General features: G+C 28.4%; 2 protein-coding genes across 5 annotated transcripts; both read right to left on the bottom strand.

Annotated features, from left to right (window-relative positions):
* Positions 1-1,431: 1,431 nt before the first annotated feature.
* On the bottom strand, positions 1,432-6,392 carry LOC126550930 (uncharacterized). 3 transcript variants are annotated; one of them, XM_050203519.1, is made up of 8 exons: positions 6,125-6,392; positions 5,877-5,925; positions 5,710-5,810; positions 5,149-5,226; positions 4,088-4,229; positions 2,829-3,001; positions 1,899-2,231; positions 1,432-1,593 (listed from the first exon to the last, which is right to left on the bottom strand). In XM_050203519.1, exons 1-8 carry the CDS (start codon positions 6,206-6,208, stop codon positions 1,516-1,518), a joined length of 1,038 nt encoding a protein of 345 aa, XP_050059476.1. In that variant the 5' UTR covers positions 6,209-6,392; the 3' UTR covers positions 1,432-1,515. The 3 variants fall into 3 exon arrangements, with proteins under 3 accessions (XP_050059476.1, XP_050059475.1, XP_050059477.1); XM_050203518.1 differs by having other exon boundaries at positions 1,440-1,593; positions 2,829-3,007; positions 4,094-4,229; positions 6,125-6,373; XM_050203520.1 differs by having other exon boundaries at positions 1,442-1,593; positions 2,829-3,007; positions 4,094-4,229; positions 5,877-5,941; positions 6,125-6,217.
* Positions 6,393-14,206: 7,814 nt separating this feature from the next.
* Positions 14,207-20,996, bottom strand: LOC114123124 (uncharacterized). 2 transcript variants are annotated; one of them, XM_050204154.1, is made up of 4 exons: positions 20,814-20,996; positions 20,637-20,741; positions 15,104-15,202; positions 14,207-14,431 (listed from the first exon to the last, which is right to left on the bottom strand). In XM_050204154.1, exons 1-4 carry the CDS (start codon positions 20,842-20,844, stop codon positions 14,295-14,297), a joined length of 372 nt encoding a protein of 123 aa, XP_050060111.1. In that variant the 5' UTR covers positions 20,845-20,996; the 3' UTR covers positions 14,207-14,294. The 2 variants fall into 2 exon arrangements, with proteins under 2 accessions (XP_050060111.1, XP_050060110.1); XM_050204153.1 differs by lacking the exons at positions 20,637-20,741; positions 20,814-20,996 and adding an exon at positions 16,320-16,580.
* Positions 20,997-22,684: the final 1,688 nt, after the last annotated feature.

The following is a 22,684-nucleotide window of genomic DNA, read 5'->3' as shown; positions in this document are numbered from 1 at the left end:
TAATTATTATACTATTGTAGTACCTACACCTTCGGTATTAATTATACGTCGCAGTACGTGATCGTATTCAAAACACAGTTATCACGATTTCGGAAGAAGAAAATTCAAAAGTCACACGACGAAACCTGCAGCTACGACGCATTAATATCTGTAACTAAACATTAAAAAGTTAGTTTCGTCAAACGCAATAATTATTATATTAAGTTTATATACAAAACCTCGAACTCCGCTCGATTCGTGTGTTTATATTCCTACTCGTACCTACGCATTATATTCGGTACGTTTTTCGGCGTAATCTCACCGAGACCGACAATCACCGTGTCATTTGTAGTCTTAAACACACGTTTTGTTTTCACATTAAACACGCCTCGAGACGATAGGGGTGGTGATTTGAATGAACCCTTTGAGACGCTCTACGTTTTTGTTTTTCCTTCAAAGAACGCCGCCTCCGACAACGATCAATTATTCGATCCGATGGAGCAACACCAAAGGGACACTTTGGTCGATATTTTTCCGACACTTAGAAGAGGGTTATTATTATACCTACTTATTATTGGTTACATCACACCACCTTAACTATTACGGGCAACGCGTATGTTGTATACTTATTACTTATAATCTAAATCACTGTAATATTATGCACGATAGGAATCGATCTAAATCTTATTCTAATATTAACGATTACATGTAAACGTATTTTATTGCCCTTTTACTGTGTAAATCCTAACGATGTGTGCTATACAATTACATAACCGTTATGCGTAACAATCGAATTATTTCGAACGGACATGCCACAAACGAACAGGAAAAATTCGTATTTTATTCTGTCGTAAAATGCGAAGTGAATATCCGCGGTGTCGCATGTTTGCCAAAGCGCGTTTGAATGTCATTATATTTATAAGATATTATATATTATAGAGTAATTGTTTATTTGTTTAATTGAATGACAAAATATTATATTATTTTAGCATAGTATTGTGTATGTTTTTTTTTCAATCAATTATAATTTCTAATAGGTACATGAAAACTCGTTTGTTTTTAGTTTGTAGTACCTACATATTTTCTGATGCAGTGTTATTGAAAATAAGAATAGTCTTTGAAATAATTAAAATTATTAGTGTGCCCAACAATCGACATTCATAGAAAAAGAATCCGACGGTAATCAACTAATCGAGATCACCAGATTGTTACAAAACTTTTATAATTAATAAGTTAAATATACTTATTAGAAATTAGAATAAGAGTAGAAAATATAAACAGTATAATGCACAAAATTCCAAATATTTAAGTATATTATGCAACATCATTTTTCGTTGTAACTGTAATTATAACAATGATGTCAAACAGATTTTAATTTTAATTTTTTTCTACAAAATAGAAAAAAATCATATGCATTTAAATTTACAGTTTGATTGTTTATTAATATTATATAATTTTTTAATTTTGAACTATAAATAGCTTTATGAATATTATGTTTTATATAGGAAATTCTTTAAACTAAATATAATAATATGGTTATAACTTCAAGACGAAACAGGTTATTATTATTTGAATAATTAAAAACCATATTATCGATAAGAGTATTGCCCGATACTAAAAAAAAAAATTAAGGAATATTTAAAAAAAAATTAATAATAATTTCTAAAATAAATATTAATTGGGTGTAACGTTACTTATTTAAGTTTCAGAGATATTTTTATCTAAAGTTATAGACGTGAGTCAGAAAGTTTTACTTAAATATATTTTAAGGTCTTTGAATAACTCATTAAAATGTATAGATTATTAAATTTGTTATTTGAAAAAAAAAATATTTTGTTTGATACTATTGTTAGCTATAATAATAGAAATTGATATTTTAAGGATAAATTAATTAATACTAAGGGTTGTTTAAAGGATACGATATTTTTAGGTTTAAGATTTTTTATCTTAAATAGAATTTTTCCAATAAAAGTTTTACTCTTAATATTTCGAACAGTGCACATATGAATAGGCACTGTGGAAATAATAGGAAAATTCCAATTCTGTATACTGGTCCAACCATCGTCACAGATACATGATCTTTTAATCTCGTCCATCTTTCCATGGTGACATCGAATATTTGATTGATACCGATTATTCGTTTTTATTTTTTTTATTTTTTTGTCTTCTGTTTCATTAAGTATACAATCAATGTCAGATTTTGATATCTGATCGGTTAAAGCTGTGCATTTATTGCTATAAGGATCATATACCTTTAATAAAACCAAAATCAAAATAACTATAAATTATTTATTTTATAAATATTTTGAATGCATGATGTATTATTACTCTTGATTGGTCTTTATATATAATGCCTCAAAAGCTTAGTCTTTAGAATTATATGAAATAAAATTTTGTAATTTATCATAATATATTTAATATATTCTGATAAATTATATTATTAACAAGCTGAACGTATATTGTATTCAGTGTCAAAACTAGGTATTTATTCTATTAGTTGGATTAGTTGAAAATATGCCAATAAATAAAATATTAATAATATATTTTATTTAAAATCAAACAGATTGGTCCGAACATGACTTTGTGGCCCTAACTTGATCTATTTCATCTCCAGTACCTAGTTGCGGTATAGTGGTCATAAGCACAACATTGCATGTAATACTTAGTACAATTGTAAAAAGAATAATACATTATTAAATATTCTATTTTAGGGTATAATTATTTTTAATGTTAATTAATATAAGTACAAAAGTTTAGTTTAGAAGAAAGTCTCTAGAAATTATCAAATAGTGCTTAAAATTATTTTACATGATAACCATGAGAAAAGTAATAATATTTTATGCAATTACTATGTTTGATGAATTTCCATTGTTTGGTTTTCCATCGCATATTGGAATAGATACGCATTGCCGTTTAATAGTGTCGAACAAACTCCTGAAACCTTGATATTTCATGTGACAATCTACTGGCGCGCATAAATCTAATGGATCTTCATCTTGGGATTCGCACAATTTTAACATACCTACACCTATAAATATTTAAATTTTGTTATATACATAATAATATGTTAAATAATGTATAAGGTACGGCAGTGCTAAGTAGTAAGTAGATTATCATTATACTGAGTATAGTCGATTTATTTAAAAAAAAAAACAGCTAATACTTAATAGCAAATAGTTAAAGTTTCATAGTCTTAGATTCTGAGTGGAACGATAGATGCATTGGTTTTAATGTAATAATGGTGTGTTTGAAATTTATTTTTCATTTTCGTGGAGACATTTAGATCAAACGAGACTAATAATATTTTTATATCTTCAACTTTGAAGGGGTTTTCTGTTTTTGAATTATTTACTTATAAATTCATAACAAGAAATAGCTGATAATTTAATATAGAATAATATTATAATAAATACTTTATAATATAATATACAATTTCTTTGTTTTGGGAAATAATTTGTTTAATCTATCGTATTATTATTATAAAATTATAAATAGCAATATAAATATACAACAAATTATCTGATATAAATAAAGAGGAGCAGACCGACTCCGTTCAGAATAATTTTTCGTTTTTAATGATTATTTATCATTCAATTCCAATTCAAAACATTTATTACTATGACTTATTCTAATGACGAGGTAAACTCAATGTTGAAACCGGAATTTTGTTTTAGGAGGTTGATAATTCGTCGTAAAATCTAAAACTAAGATTATTCATAAACTTTCTATGCTGATGCCATATGGTTATGTAGTATTTTAGTCTTTTTTTTTAAACGGCCAAAGAACACTGAAAACAGGTATTTAATTTTTCTGAAATTTCATAGAATGCTTAACTTGAGCTCTCCACGAAACCCCTTAAGCTATAAGTGCATCCATTGAATATGCCACTGAGTACACTCAATATGACGACATCTAATATACTAATTAAGAGTAACTTTCTTGGTATTATTATTTTTAATATTAAAAATATAATGTTGTATACATAAAATCATAATTATAAATTAGATAATTAACATCAAACTTATTTCTCTTAACTGAAAATATATTTAAATATACTTAATTAATTCGGATAATAAAATGTAAAATATAAAATGCATACATTCTGAACACTCACTTGATCGTAACGCCGTAATATCTTCTAATGTTTTAGTCGTGTCGAATGGTATAATTAGCTTGTATTTCGATATTATACTTTGATTTTTGGTTATGGTCATGGCTACTTTACATTTACCTTTGCGATTATACGGGTACTGAAGAAAATAACATAATATTTTTTTGTGAATAATTAAATGATAGTGGAAATTAACTAAAATTAAATTATTTATATTTGGACCGCGTTTTTTCTAAATTATCTGACAAATAATAACATACGAATAAAATTAAAAATGTTTTGTAAAACTACCTAGTTTATTGTTTTAACATCCAACTGTTAAAGATTATTATAGACTATAATTTGCAAGCTTTAATAAAAATAAATCAAAAAAATACATATAAAGCATATTTTTTAAATAATGTAAACAACTAGACATAGACACTATCAAGAAAAATCAACTACAAAACATAAAATATTGTTTATGAATACGATTAAAAATATCTACTATTATATCTATATAATTATAAACTCAATAATATTCTTTTAATATTCTGTTGATGAAATGTACAGTATAGAAAAATATGGTGGATAAACGTTTTACATAGATGTACTTTAAAAGGACAAACTTTCGAATGAAAATATAAAAACAGCAGAAACTGCTAAAAAAAAAAAAGAATCAGAATAAAAGTACACGTGTTTTAACAATTTCTTGACCGTTGTCCGGTAAATCAATCTCCACTAAAAAATTTAATATAGCATTATATAATTATTATAATTATATTTTAAATTTTATATCACTGTATTAGAATTAATGTCGATATCGGAATGACGGAATCAGAGACCAATCTTATATAATCTTGGAACTTTTTGCTTTGAGTCAAGTTCAATTTAACGAAAAATGTTAAGATTTTATCTAAAAGTGACCGTTTTCTTAAATAATAGGTATTTAAATTTAAATCTATAACGAATAGTATAAAAAATTAAGATTACAGATTAAGAATTTTTAGGATTGCTATCACACATTTTATTGTTAATTCTAAATTTATTGAAAATCATAAAATATATGGTTTACTTACAATATTAGGATATATAAGTGTAAAGTTAGCATTTCTGGCTCTTTCCAACTGTTTTTGCGATCCATAAAAATGTAAATGCTGTTAATTTTAATATAATATTAAAACAATATTGTACATTACCACGAAAGTCATAAAAGTAAATAAACACATTTATTATGTACTAGTCAATGATAAAAAAAAACGTAAAACCCTTTCTAAAAAATAATTTTAAAAAGTAAAATAAAAAATATTATTTTGAAATATAATAATATGAATATTTATTTTTACCTAATATCTTAAAATACTTAAAATTAATATATTCTGCATTTTTACGATATTATTGAATAGTTTGAAAATAAGTGCAATTACACATCCTGTGTCTCTTTTACATGACGTACTTGAGAGGAATTGTATTTAATATAGATGGGTGGATATGCAACAAGGTGAGACTATTGGTTATTTAATTAAATGTACCTTATTTGTAAATATTAATATGATTTGTTTCAACTAGATTTAATATAATTTAACGATTTAACTTTTACTTGACCGGTTTACGTTATAAGAAATCAATTATTTTATTACATTGCAATGCATGTCGTTACTCGTAAAAAGTTGTTCACAGCATTGTATCATCTTGACGGATACCATAACCGGACAATCCCCGTCATTTATTAAGGTTACATCTATGATTATATTTAATAGTACATTTTGTTTATAATAGTTTATTAGCGAATTACAAAAAAACTTACAAAGTATTAAAACTTCATCAAACCAATTTACCGGATAATTTCCATAGTCCTAAAAATGCCAGTTTCTAAGATAAGAAAATAGTATTGTTTATTTAAGTATTATTTTAAGATTCTTACTAAAACATAAAATGTACAGTAGTTAACTGCAGTTAATTGTATTAATTTAAGAAGCATAATATTATTACAACTATTTTGTCTAATAGGTACATAAGAACTTTTTTAATATATTATATAGCACTAAAACATACGTGTAAATAAATATCTTTGGTCAAATAATTTGCACGGCATACTGTAAACGATATTAATATAGCATAAACCTTAAAAATGTGCATATTTTTAATACTACTATTTCAGACTTCAATATTAATTATTAACTGTATTCAATATTGAAAGTTAGATGTCAGTAGTAAAAAACTAAAAACTCTAATAAGTAGTATTGAATCATTGCCACAGATTGTATAAAATCAGATACTATAACTCAACAGTCGTTAGATGGCTGTTTTTGAGAGAAAATTCTATTGCCTTCTATAGCGACGCGTCACACTCAACGATGGATATTGAGAAATGAGGGAGGTCGTTCCCCGACAAACATGAATTTTATAACATTTTATAACCTCAAATATTATTCGATAACAACATAGTTGTTATTAAATTGGTATTAGGGAAATTTTGTACTAAAAAGTTATCAAATATGTAATCTAATTCGTCAAAACTTGAAAGCTAATTTTTAAGGATAAAAATGCTTAAAAAGAAAATCTTTTTTATGAGACTGATTGTATTTTTATCTATTTATAATTTAATATATTTTGGTTGGTACCTATAGCAGTTTATTGATCCATAAAAGTGTAGGTACTCCGAAATCCAACAAATGTTATATATTTAAATATAGATTTCCAAATGATGTATAAACATAATAAACTATTAAATCGTAGAGCTTGCAGTTCGCCTTACACTGGCAACGCAAAAACCAAAGTGCGCTAAAAACTAACTACGGTCATGGTCAGGTACTTTTACAGTCGTACAAACGACCTATCCTTGGTGTACTCGAAGTCGCAAAGAGCACACCCACACTGAAATACTGGTTAGGGCCAAAAGACTTTAAGTACGTTTTATTAATACGTTTTAATCGTGATGGATTCATCGGACGCCCACCGTATACGTCTGCACGGTCAGACAATATATTGTAATATGTAAAGTACGGGAAAAGTAATACGAAAGGACGACGGGGTCCGCGATTACTGCAGACAACTAGACAAGAGACAACGCATTAGAATTCGTGCGATGACGACAGTCGTGACACGCCCATACGATAATAATATAATACGCGTTTGGAGGACATTTTTTCAAAAGTACGATGCAAATCGTGTTGGCGCGTCTTAGCCAACGACCGCGGATTTGGTACGTAAAACGCACACGATGTATGCTGATAATTCTGCGGATAGGGCGGTAAAATAATAATACAATTTATAATATTATGTGTGAAATATTCTTCCGTTAATCAAAAAGTCGTTAGGTTAACGCGGTAGGAATTAGTGACCATTGACTGACTGGAGGGCTATAAACTTCTCAACTATATGAAATAATTAACACCTCAAAAATCAAGTTTTATTTATTAATAAATGAGCACGGATACTTGTAATATTATATATTTATTATTTACTAAAACTATAATATTTTAAAATACTCAAAAAACTGTTTATGAAAAATAAAAATAAACATTGAAATTAATTTCTGTAAACCTGTTAATGAATATAAATCATTCGAACACGCGTCCCAAAGTTTTTCCCCAAATCACCATAAGTGGTTCCTATAATAATATTGTGTGACCACGTTCGGGTCGAGAAAATTTGCCTACATCATACGCCTTAAAACACTTACGACTTCGATCACCTTGCAAAATGATAAATAATACAATATTATCGATCGTCCACGGTACAAGTCATAATAATATTAAAAATTAAAAATCACCACACTGCCCCGTGCAGTAGACTACCACACATACTCGGAAACGTATCGTCATTGTTATTGTCCCGTCAAACATTATAATATTATTCGATCTATAACAACAATATTGAACAATAACATTAATATCACTCTAAACAATATTGAAATTTAAAATATTCGTGCGAAAATATTATGTAATGTTTAGACTCGATGATGTTTTCCCCAATATTATTCATTTACGAGAATAGCAGAGAATACGGAAAAACAAAATGAGACTACTTTTAATTAGACCGACGTTTACACTTACACACAAATAGTATTTTGAGTTTTCTTTGGAATTTCAAACTTAATTATTTTATATCAAATAAAAATCACACCCGTCATCACGCTGATACACGCCGCGCGTGTGATCGATACATTAAATCTCGCTATAAAACACGAGTTAAAGCGAAAAAGCCAACACGACGAGATAAAAAACAAAAATTAACACGACAAAATGCATAATATTACTGCTATATACTATATAATATGTAAACCTACATAATATACCAACTCATCGTGTATATATTACGTGTATTGTAATATTTAATGTCCCGCAGTCTTGGTACCTATATAATATTATATATTACTCACGTAGGTATACTCATTGTATCTATACTTATTATTACTCACGCGGCACAGTGGCACGCAGGTCATTTGTGAAGAGGAAATATTCAAGAAATGTTGGCGCTTTTCAAAAACGTCGACGTCGCCGTACGTACTACACATATACAATATACATACGTATATTATTATATAGGTAGTACGTGTAATTACATTCGATTGCGCGCGCGCCGCGGCGGGTAATGTCAAATTAACGACATTTGTATACCCAAGTCCGTATTTATACTTATTCATAAAATATGTTTTGTCCGGGGACGAGTGTATAAAGGAAATATTATAATATTATTGTAATAAACGAACGTTCATTATGGGTATACTCGCTGCGGCGGTGGTGACCGGTGGTATATACCCGTAAACGTTCGAGCTTAACAGAATCCGAGCCGACGCCGTTGCGGTGTGTTTTCAACACAAAATAATCGACCACCGTATAATGAATAAATTTAAGAAAAGATTTTAGCTACCTAGTTACTATTTTTATCTCGACGGCGATTGTATTATTACGGTTAGGTAGGACATACTAGCGTGTTTGTCACTAAAATGTCTAAATGGTCCGGCCTAATTTGGGAACTTCCTACTAGTCGCTAGTACAACACCAACTCCGTCATGCTGCAACTGGTGTGGTGTCCAATGCGCACGCCGTGTCCCGTTTTTTATTATTCAAACGTTTGTTACAAGTTTTAAAAATATACCTACATTAGTTCAAAACGTATTTTAAATCAGAGTCCAATGCCACATTTAAAAGTCTTCATAATCTATATAAAACTAATGATTTAAAATCTGGCTATTTTACAAGTGTTGTTATGGTGTGGCAAGCTTTCAATTTTGTATTAAAAAAATTCTTCATCTCCGATGCCCTTGAATAGGGTCTTAATACTATACACCAGCTAAAGGGGTATGATTTAGGCAATTTCAACGCACTTGAGTGAGAACATTTGTTTTAATCATAAATATTTTTCAACACTTATTCTAAAAACATATTTTATGTTCAGAAAACGAAAAAAAACTGTGTGATTTCTTTATTAGTCGTCATCACAATAACTTAGTGGATATTAAAATTATTTGAATTACTCGTGCGCCGTCCAAAATGTCACCATTTTTAAGGAGTCGTATTTAGGCAATATTCGATATCCTTCGTGAGCTAAGTGTAACTGTGTGTGTTGTGACTGATCATTAGTGTGGGTGAATTCCCCTAACGCTTAATGTAATTAAAGATAGGCTACGGCTAAGATTCTTGGAAATCAGTAACGTACATACGCGCATGAAAATTGCAAAAAGCGAAAGAAAAATTTACCCGGTAAAAAAAGTCAGATTTAAATTTTAAATACCTTAATCTTTTTTCAAGGTTTTGTAGGAAATGGATTTTTGATTTTTTTTTTGTTGTTTAATTACTATAGTAACAAATGAATTATATTCATGTAAAAATTTTTTTTGTAATTCACCTTAATTTAGTGTTATTAAAAAAAAAACATAATAAAATCCATTTCATACCAGACCTAGAAAAGAGAATAAGGAATTCAAATACGTTTTCAAAATCAATAATGGCTATTTTAAAGAGAATTTTAACAGTCGAGCTATATAGAGTTTGTTTTGCGGAAAGTCGAAGTTTCATCACATCGTCGTATGACGTATATCATAATAATATGTGTTTATAACATTTATAACATCGCAGGTATACCTATCGTCAGCGGGTACCATAACCACAGTATACTATGGTATATCGCCGTATACCTATTACACACCAACACACAACATTAACGCGCGTGCCTCATATTATATTACATTATATTAATACGATGACGATGGGTAGGATACCGCGGCGGCGGCGGCAACGTCAAACTTTCCGAACTTGAAATTACCATTGTCATTATAACAATATAACACACACACATGAGCACGGCACGAGCCGTATAACATTATACGGTTTCCTCCGACCTGTCGTTATTTTTTGTTTTTCAAACACCGCGCGCGAGAGTACACGCGACAAACACACAATATTATATTATACACTGCCGTTTGTGTAAGTAGGACGGCGGCGGCGTCGTCAGCCTTTGTAGTGTAAATCAACGAAGGTCGCTCGCGTCTCGCGTCGGCGGCGCGGTCTTTTCGCCCGTTTGTGTTTATGCTAATTATCGTCGTCTTTGCCGCCGCCTCTACAATACCTATCTAATAATGTAATACGATAATATATTATAGACGAGCGACGACACAAATAAAACAGTGTCACAGTATACGACTACGCACGGCATTATCGTATTGTGTGCACTGCGCGTGCAGCAGTACTATAATAATATGTAATATTACAATATTAAAATAATTTACAGAAATTTCGAAATAAATATTATACGCACTCTTTGCAGTCGTTCGATTACGAGACAATATTTGAAAAAAAAAACAAAACAATAATTAGATTTCGAACAACCGTACATTGTCGAATTACCTATATATATTATATATATATTGTATACTGCACGTTTAAGGACACGAGAAAAAAAAGGACGAAATTTCCGTACGAGAGTATATATAGTTAGCTTGGTGATATACCACAAACTATTATTAAATACGCAGTAACAAAGCTTTGACCTGCACGGTCGAAGACGATTAATTTGTAATCAACACATATTTTGTCGTGTTCAATAAAATAAAAACGGAAAACACCTTGTTCATCACACAACCCGACGACTGTCAATGTACCGGTCGACTTATCGAGACTCCCGATTATTCAGCCCCTCCCCGATTAATCGTATCTACCCCGAGCAATGCGTGTACAACTCGAAATAACTACGATATAGAAAAAAAACATTAATTCTCTTCTTCAAAAACACAAACAAGCACTATATTGGCGTATTGTACTATACATTACAGCAGTCGTGTTATTGTTATGCGATTGGATCACGTCGTAGCATGCATAATATCATATACATTATAATATTACCAGCTACACTGTCAGCCGCACACAAAAGCCGCACGAGCTAGGTACGCGTTTTGAATCGTCGATCGCAGCGACGTCGTGCGCACGCGCCAAGCGCGACGAGCACATCACAGAATCGCGTACTCGGCGTGTCTCAGTGGCGTAACTAGACACTTTTTCTAGGGTAGGCCCGAATATTTTGATGTAATAAGGATTATCAATGAATATTTTTATCAGACGAAAAACATGACATAAAACATTCAGTTTTGGAGAAAAGTGGGTAGGCCCGGACCTACTACCCGCTGGCTACGCCACTGGCACGTTTATAATATTATTAATTATTGTACGCTATTATAATAATAATTGTAATACACCGCAATAACGATATTACAATATCCTATATGCGTTAATCCGTAGTTATTATACTTATTGCGAGCACTCCGGCTGCAGACTTCTCGTCGTCATTTCCGTCCGATTATCGTGGGATAAACACCGTCTGATATAATATATTATGCAATGACATATTATGTAGGCGACATTGTCCAAATATATAATGATATATATTTTGTGTAGTGTGACGCCACCGATTCGTAAAGCTATAATGCCGTATTGTCGACTTATATTTTACTGCAAGACCCGAGCACAACCGAATAACAGCAGTGACGACAATAGTGACAGCGATATGAAAATGACCGTACCGATGACGTACGTAGTGTTATTATTGTGCTCGATATAACTGTACTACAGTCACTTTTAAAATAATATATTATACACCGATATATTGGAATACGGATCCACTGACGATCTCGGCAATCCTTATTTTTTCCGGTTCACGCGATGATGTATGCCAGTATAGTTATCGACCTTTTTTGATTCGTGTCACCTTTAATAACCACTAGAACCAAACACTGCGTCACCCTAACATCAAAGTCATATTACAGTCTTAGCTTAATATTCAAATTTTAAAAATTATTCTAGTATTAAATAATAAAAAAAAAATACAGTACACGGAAAAAAACGTTTAAAACGTTGATATTAATATGAATATAATAATGTTTTTTTTTCGCAAAAATATATTTATTTTAAAATTTTTTTTCGTTTTCTCGTTGATTTTTCGTGTCATGTCACCCCTAAGCTGGGCCCATGTCAGCCCGGTAGAAAACTACTTATGTATATCATAATAGACATAATGTGGTGCATGCTTAAATTCTTGTTAATTCAATTCAGATTCTATCTTATTTTGTTTTCATTATTGCGTTATGCAACGCATGTACTATATATTTTCGACGGCTTATAACTCGCAATCGTTCTAAATCCAAAATGATAACTTTTCAGTAGAGATGAAAAAACGTTTCATTAATTTAAAAAACTTTATTAAAACCTAAAATATTTATGTGTATATTATTCATGATTATATATACATATTTTTTTTTATAACTTAAATAAATAGAATATTTTAAAAAGAAGTTGAGATTTTTAATACCTGCAGGAGACTGGATTTAGACTAATTCCTTCAGAACTTTAACAGCTGATTGCATGCAAAAACAAGTAACCGATTGGAGTAATAATGATTTTAAACATAAAATTATTATCTATAAGAAAATAAAATAGTCCCGAAATGGCATTTTTGGAGTTAGACCGACGATTTATTATTATTTTATTTTCGATAGTAAATAATCAGTTGACGGCCACCGAGGGTGATGTGATCCACAAACAGAATATCTGTTATAGCATATTACATTTTAATACAACAAGACATCACCGTAATTTTAATATTTAAAAACTGACTTATATAGTAAGTAGTAATAAATTAAGATTAATGTGTTATAATTATTAGATAAATGTATAGGCGTTGAATTTTGACTCGCATTATAAAAATATTTCTTGTGAAAAGGTCGTCACATCATCGCATTTTAAAGGGTTGGGTATAGGCAATATTATTGCAATTTAAATCTTTTACGATATTATAATATTTAAAGTATTTTATAAGTTGTATTATGTCGGTGACATACTGTAATTTTTGATTTTAATGTAATACAACAAGATTAAATTATATATAGAAAAAAAAAAATAGCAGCTATATGGTAAAGAAATCAAAATTTTCCCATGAAAATACTTTATCGGTGACGAGTGACTTTAAAAAGTGAACCTTAACAGTTCATATTTAATATATTAAAGTCAAGTCAGTCATAGGAAAACATTCCGTTTGTTTGATTCACGGTGTATAGTATAAAATGCACTATAAAATATTTAGTAAAAACACATTATTGTCTTTGTCTAGATAACAAAATAAAATAGTTAATCAATCACACGGGTATAGGTAACTATTTTAGTTTTAGTCATTCGTCATTACACAATTGGGAAATAACGTATGTGATAAGCATTTATATTGATACAAATAAAAAAGTATTTTTTAATGCATTATTAAACGATATGTAATTAAAACTAAATCAGTAAAAAAACCCAGAAGTAATAAGATATAATTAATATTCAACGAATCACTTATGGTTACTAGTACCTACCACGCCAGAGAAAAATATTATCACCTATTTATTATATTCGACATTTGTTTTTTCGTTTATCAATCTGATCGGCAGTAAATGTATTTTAAGTTACCTAAACCTTTAATAAGTTATAATAGTATGTAATATTGTAAATCATTAAAATATGTTGACTATTATGAAGTCATTACCTATATGTTACGCATCACGGCAGAACCAACGAAGTATTTTGTCCATCGTGAAGTAAACACATTCATTAATTAATATGTTTACTAACAAATACCCCGGGTTTTAATAATGTTCTGTACAATAAGTTTGACGATATTTTTATAATTTATTATTAATGTCAGTGAATTCATTACATTTTGGTACACAATTCGATTTGACGGAACAAAACATAAATTAGCTACTGCTGTAGATATTATAATAATTATTATTAGTGGAACAACAACATAAAATCATATAATTGAAATCGGTGCACAGGTCCTTCATTAAACGTGGGCATTTTAAATCCTTTGAACAGAGCACAGGTACATCATCTAAAAATAGAAAATACATAATAATATTATCAAACAGATCATCGTCACTATATTTCATGCTTACGTATATAACTATATTACATAGACAACTTTAGACTCGTACCTACTCATAATCAATAATGTTATAAGTTATAACTTATATAAGAGTTGGAATATTACGCGAATTGACTCTATACCGAGATACCGAGATACACTATACACACTTTATGATTTGTCTGGTTTTTAAATCATCAAAAATACCGATTTTTCAATACGTCTTTTAATATTATACCAAAAAATATAGATTTCTTAAGTGTCCTTTTTATTTATTACGGTGTTAACGATAAAATTATTTTAAGTTACGTTTTTGTACAAAATATAAACATCATATTTTCATCACCCTTAATTTTATATAATAATCGAAAAAATATAGTTAACCGCCCGGCACACAACATTACGCCGCAATTCAAACAACGCGGTTGTATCTTGTGTCGTTTGAACAGCACAGTATACGGCTTGTTGAAAACTGGACAAACGATATTGTTTCAAACCTGAGATCCGATTTTATGTGAGGTGGTCGGTTTTTTATTTATAATATTATATCGGAAAGAATACAAAACTTTGAATGTAAGACTTAAGGACACGACGTTAATTTTTCCCTGAATTTTAAACGTTATCATATTTTTTATTTACCTCCAAAAATGTTGGGACATCCGCAACACGTTCCATGTATTATTGCCGAATCGTCAAGACACTTCCAGTTCGGACACTTTCTGTTCGCGCAGTAACTCACTGAAAACATATTATTAAATATTATCGGTATGTAAGTCTTTGTAACTACACGAGGCACACGCCTCACTGTGCCGTGAGCCTTAGAATAATAATAAATGATAATATTAATAACAATAATATCGATCGTAATTTATTAAAAGCTTATTTTCCAGATAAGCCACAAAAAAAAATGTTTCTATTTTTTTTTCGTATACAAATTTTTTTATACTAAAAAAATATATACGAAAATATTACTCAGAATGTTATTTGACGTGTTACAATTAAAGCGTTGAATGAAATAGTTTGTGAAATACCTAGGTAATTTATGAAGTAACCAAACGTGTAGGTAATGTATGTAATTTATACTTTAACTACCTAGCTGTTCTATACATTATATGGCATCACTTCGTCAATATAATATGTCATATTGTACAAAATATGTTCACTGTTCATTGATTTTGGTCGCCCGTACGATATTCTATTTTTCGCCTTTGTTTGGGAATTCATAAACCTATATACCTAGTTAATTCATAAAATAACGGAATTCAACACTTTAACTGTAACATACTATATAAGTATATGTATTAAAATTATACATTTTTTAATAATGATGAATATTGTGCATTGTTAAACCTTTAAATGCAAGTAGTGAATTTAAGTGTTCGATAAAGAGACAAACGGCCGAAAACATTAATTTCAAATCTCTAATTAATAAAAGATTGTCGGTTATTTTCTTAAAAATTAGCTAATCAAAAGTATACCTATATGAATAATAAATAATTAATTATTATTCGGTAAGTATAATAATATATAGTATTCATATAGTATTCCATCATTATTGGCTGTCCTCCTCTATTTTTGCTATTTATTATTTTGTAAATCATTCATAATAATATGTGATTTTGAACTATATGTATTTTTAAATTTGCTATTTTCCTACTTAGCCATCGATCTTAAAAAAACAACAGAAATATTTTACCCGATTCTCAAGACAAATAAACGAGTTAGTTTTTAATCGTCACGAATTACAAACAAGCAAAGTATCGCATTAAACTTAATAATTATACACTGTTTACTCGTAGTAGTTAAAAAAAAATTAATTAAATCGCCCTAATAATATACACTGCCGTAATGTTACCTCTGTATATATCGTCCGAGTGTAAAATACACCGTCTGTCCGGTTGCATGGCTCTGCCGGTGCCGTTGGACGCGAAAGACCACGTGTCGTCGGACGACCCGGTCGCACGGCGGACGGCGGAGAGAAAAGCGAACGCGAAAAAAGCGCGAAGAACCAACCCGTCGGACTTCATGGTGTGAAATGAACGGACCTCCGATCGACGACAGTTATTTATCTACACACCCCGGTCTGCAGCTCGTCGTCATTGGTCCCGTCTGCGAACTGTGACGTTAATGGAAATGACACGATAATATAATTATAACGACAGTTATATCATTGTTCGAGAATTCCGATAAAAGGTAATAATAATATACAGTTATTTATGTCGTTGATGGCGGAAGTCGCAAAGCGGAAGATCGTTTTGCTGAATGGCGGACATCACCCCTCCCCCACTTCCGTTTTTTTTTAAGTTTACAATTTAATATTTATTTTGCCGTATTTTATCTTTTAGCTATACCTATTATATTTATATAAAATTGTTATACATATTTTTATTATTACACAATTTTTATTACATTTGTGATTGTTTTTAATTTATTATAATTATGAAGAACTGCAAATGTTCAGCAATTTTTATTAGATAATAATTTAATTTTATATGTATTATTATATGAAATTACATATTTACAATTATAATTTATTAAATTATTAAAAAAAAAAAAGAAAATACGAGGGTTATTAAAAACATAGGTAATATTAATTATTATACGCACGTCACGTAAAATGCATTTTCCAAAAGACTTTTTCGAGGGTATTTTAGTACACTTATATACAGTTAATAAATAACGTTGTTATTTATATCCGAATCACATTTATGAATATCAAGTGTCTACCCGTTGTATTGCTTTGATGAAATTATAACTTGCCGATTTATCCTGTGAATTTTTTTCGAATGCACGGATTTTATTATTCACAGACATACGATACGCACTCCAAAAGTCTAATGTGGACAATGGACAGTGGTCATTCAAACATACTCAATAATATAATGTATTATAAATATACTTAGTTTATTGCTTTTGAATATTTCATATTTATTATATGAATATATAATACAATAATGTATTCTTCAGAGATTAATCGTATGATACGTATACGATTACCTCTATTTCCATTTACATTCAGCAGAACTAACTTTATGTGATTAGATTTAATATTAGAGTAAATCGACTTATTATCAAACTTAAAATCGTGAAATATTATTTATGTTTACACGCGTTGGTATTTTTGTACCTATTGTTTTTCAACAAGTTATCGTTACGAGAATAATGTGAAGTATTACTAATAAAAAATTCCCATATCTAGCTTGAAAATTAAAATACCTATATATTGTAAAAAAAAACAATAAGAAAACGCAGATAATATGTACATTCATAAATTTGACGATAGAAAAATAATTTATTATAACATTAAAGCTTAAAATAACTATGGTAAAATTATTGACGAAGAGCTTATTGTGTAAGTCTGCACTATGCATAACAGATTTAAATTAGAATATTTATCACAGACAAATAACAATGGTATTTTTAATTATATTAAAATGTTTAAATTTATAACAGTTATTGCATAAAATAGTAATAATAAAGATTTTAAACACTTAAATATAACATCAGGTCAAATAGTTCGGAAATTTAAAACTAAAATGATTGGTAAGTGTCTATAATGTGAAATGGATGACCAAAATGAAATATTATATTGTATATTAGCCTTATTATTTCGAATATATTTCGCAGTAATTAATAATTATAGGTATGATATGAAAAATTGTTTTTTTTTTTTAATTATACTTATATGTTCCTCAACGGTTAAAAACGAACAACAATATTAATATCTAAGTTTGAGAATGTTATTACTCCGACATTTATCAACTTAGAACATTTTTCCAACATTATAAATTCGTGAAAAATGATTTTTGATTTCTATTAACAGAAAAGTTAAAACACATAAGCGTAAAACTCGAAAACATACAAAAAAAAAAAATACAATTTCACAAATATACGTTTTCTAGAGTGATTTTAGTGATAGTTATTGAAGACACATCTTATCGTATGTTTCTTAGGTAAGTACCTCTTATTGTAATATGAAAATATTGTCCACTAAATGTTTAGTGTTACATCCAGTTAAAAATGTATGATTTGAAATCATAATTTAAATATAAATATTTAAGTACATTGCTATATGATATTTGATAAAACTATGTTTTTCGTTTGGAATTTTCAAATATATTATTAATACATTATAGTTATTTTTTGTATAGTATCAAAATATAGTTACATAATAATATTATGACGCATGGAATTTTTTTTTAATCTAACAAAATTATAACTGTGTGAAAATCCATCGTTCATATCTGAATGTATTTTTTTACTTAACATCATAAATTATATTATATGACGCATAAATTCTTTTTTTAATCAATTGAACTTAAAAAAAATCCTATAGGTACCTGTAAATTATATGATTTTAAATCAAAATACAACTATTTATGTGCGTAATTTGGAAATTATTATACTTTATAAATATTAGTATAGAATTTGTTTATTGCTGTCGTTAGTCATCGATTGAAAGAAATAATTTCCATTATAATGTTATACTATGCAAATATTTATTTACTGTCAAATTTTTGTGTTATATGGTTTGTAAAAAATGTTTTCCTGCCACATTACCATTATAATTTTGACTTGAGATGATGAAAATAATTATTTTCGCGAACATATCTCGATATCTGTATTATTTAGAAACAATATATTATATATTAAACGTAGAAAATATAAAAATTTACAACTTAACTTTAATTGAACTTTCAACTTGGTAATGGCTTAGATTCTTAAGAAATTTTTTTACTGGTTCCTTATTATAGCAATAAAAAAATTCATTAATCCGCCTCAAAAAAATAACAGTTCTGTGAATTGGTTAAAAACGTTAAATTTGCTTTATTATGTTACGTACTTTACATAAGTTATAAATAGATAGGAAGTAGGTAGCTGATAAATTTACAGTAAATAAATTTACATGATTAACTATGTCGAATTTTTCTGATAAATAATAACACATCATTCATAATTATCATAAATGTGTATTTTATATGTAGATAAAAATTATCATACTAACGGAGACTTTAAAAGAAACACAATATTAAAATACTAGAAAATTCCAAAATAACAATTAGATAATAATAATAATTAAAATACGAATTCAACTCAATTGGTGTGTAACAAATACTCCACTATATATCGACGTAAGACATCACCAATAATTGATAGAGAGATTATTTTACTTTACAATGTGTAAGTAATAGAGTGAAATATTTAATAATATTTATATTTTTATATTTAATATTGAAATCAAGAAAACTTCATAAGATTACTTACATACAGCTATAGTACCTACACAATAATAACTTAAAAATAATTGTCAATAACAGTATGTTTATATATATTTTTTTTGATGTATTTATTTGGTTCACAACACCCATAAGTACATACGTATTAAACATTATTAATATTAATACGTATTTATCTTTAAAGTTAAAATAATAAATAATTGATGTTGATTTCTCATTTAATTTAAATTAAAAATATTATTCAAATTACAAACAATTTGACTATCATATTTTCAATTAATTAATGCTACATTATATCTAATGGTATTTTATTTTATTTTAGAAAGACAAGTTTTTCAAATAGTTCGTCACAAAAGTTGTAACGTTTAACTGTCATTCCGATAGTAACGTGATTACTTGGGGGCAATGGTGCATTGTATTCAAAAAAAAACTTTCATAACAGCTGAGTAATACAGCAACATACTGATATCGTTAGATAGACTATTCAAATATGTTTGTAACTCGTCTTCATAAGAACTTTTTGTTTTTTTATTTGAGGGAAGACAAAAAAAGTTACCTATTTGAGAAAATTATTTCCTCTATTTCCTTTGCATAAAAAGTACTTTTTTATTCTTGGTCAGGGCATAGTCGAAATCACTACAATAGTACAATACAAATTATAAATCAAATTATTAAATAATTATTATATTTAATTCAATACCGTTATTTTAACTTATTATAAAATATATTGTAAGTTGTAAGGTACCTAAAAAAAAATTACAATTGCAGTATAAAATAAATAGTGCTATTCTACTATCTTCATTGAATATTTAAGTACGAACGTTTTTTATCTATAGTATCAAATTTGAAACTGTATAAATTTTAAAGTTAATATATTGTAATATACATAAACATAAGTCATACTACAAATTATAAGTCTTCACTATGATACTTACTAGGCTCAGATATGAAGCTTGTGTTGTTAGCTAGTACAGGATGAAATGGATGAACAACATTAATAGAGCTTGAAACAGTGGGTCGGTCGTTGTCCACATAGGATTCTATAAACATTTTTTGATAAACTTTATTTCGTTTAAATTTAAAATATATTTTATTTAATGAAATTTTTATACGTTCATGGAAATTTGAAGAATTACTACACATTTCTCCTTGTAACGACGGATCATAAACGTCGTTTTTGAATTGAATTCAATTTTTAGATTTTTCTTTACATGGTGGCTTTGAAATTTGAATACTTGCCCATAACCAATTAAACATTATCGTTAAGTTATGAAAAAATTAAAATATCAAATGCTCGACAAACCAAACATTCCGATCGTTAAACCGTAACTGAATGCGTATTGCTTCTTCTATAGTTCGATATAAATCGGATTGTTGTCAACAATTCTATCGCTTACCGACGAGTGTTAACTGTTGAGTGTTGCTGTTTATTATTACGATTTATTATCACTTATCACTGAAACAATAATATGATTATAATAATATCAAGTATCAGTGTCAACAGTTTTTTTTTATAATTTCAGGTTTAAAACATGAGAGCATATTTTTAATGCGAATATAATGCTAGTATTTATCGATAAGAAGTATAGGTTTTAAGATGGAATAATGTCAACTAATGATTATATCAGTATACAAAATATTGGCTATTAGACATTGTATCTATAGTATAATATATGATTCCTTATTATCTTTATACATTATTATGCTTGACTGATAATCAAGGTAAATTGTACCTATCTAGAGACTGAGTATCTATATGTTTAGAGCTGTACATTTATAAGTTTTTTAAACGTTACGTTTGTTAATATCAAACGGTATTGTTGTATTAAGTTTATTTAAAAACAATATTCAGTGCAATATAAACAATATACATATCTTAAATTGTCTTTATTGTGGTGTATATAATGATTATGTGATATAAACACAATATACTTGAACTTGAACTAGTTAAATTTCAACTGAAAACACTAAGATTTATTGTATTATAAAAATGTTTTCTTGAAATGCAATATTATATTAAATATAATAACATAATATAAATATTTAATAATTACAAAATATATTCAATTAATTTTGAGGTCCGACCTTAAAAGAAAAATAATCTTAATATTTTAATCCTAAAAATTGAGACTTTTAAGAATTAAATCAGAACTCGTCAAATTTTTAACTGGAAACACTGTCCGATACAATATTATAATGTAAAATAATATTATAATGACGAAGTTCTGAGTGTGCTTGCCCGCCCGATTGATGTCATTCTAAAGCTACTTCTAACATTTTTCAAATGTCATAATATATAGCTACAAAAAAAGTAATTTTGCAGATGTTTATAAACATAACATAATTTGTTGAACGGTTTTTGCTCGTTCAACTTTTTTTGTCCTATTGTGATTTAAATAATTCGATTAAGTTAAATATTTATTTTATTATCAGTATACAATTAAAAACAAAATAGCTCATAATTTGTCCACACGCCATCCTTCAGACGCAATTATGGAATATTCTTGGACTGTGATAATCCACCGGCAGTACGCACTTTATATGATTCATATAGTTTTTAAATCATCAAAAATACCCATTTTTTTAACATGTTTAATATTATACCAAAAAACGTGGATTCCTTAAGTGCCGTTTATTTTATTACGGTGTTTAAGATAGAATTATTTTAAGAAACGTTTTTGTACAAAGTACAAAATATAAACTTTATATCTTCGTCAAATATAATAACTGATAACATGTTAAGTTAACCACCCCGCCTACAACAGTACGCAGCAATTCAAACAACACAATTGTATGTTGTGTCGTTTGAGCGGCGCAATATACGGCTTGTTGTAACTTGAAAACGAGATATTTCCCTAATCTAAGGTACGATCCTCTTACTATGTTAGGTGATTCGAAGATAATTTTTTTTGTTTCAAATATTATCCCATAAAATAAAGAACTTTGATTAACACAAAAAAAATTAGCAAATCATGAAAAAAAA

Source organism: Aphis gossypii, chromosome 3, assembly GCF_020184175.1.
Source record: "Aphis gossypii isolate Hap1 chromosome 3, ASM2018417v2, whole genome shotgun sequence".
In the NCBI taxonomy this organism is placed as follows: domain Eukaryota; kingdom Metazoa; phylum Arthropoda; class Insecta; order Hemiptera; family Aphididae; genus Aphis; species Aphis gossypii.
Note: the sequence above shows the minus strand (reverse complement) of the source record. Positions and strands in the feature narration are given on the sequence as shown.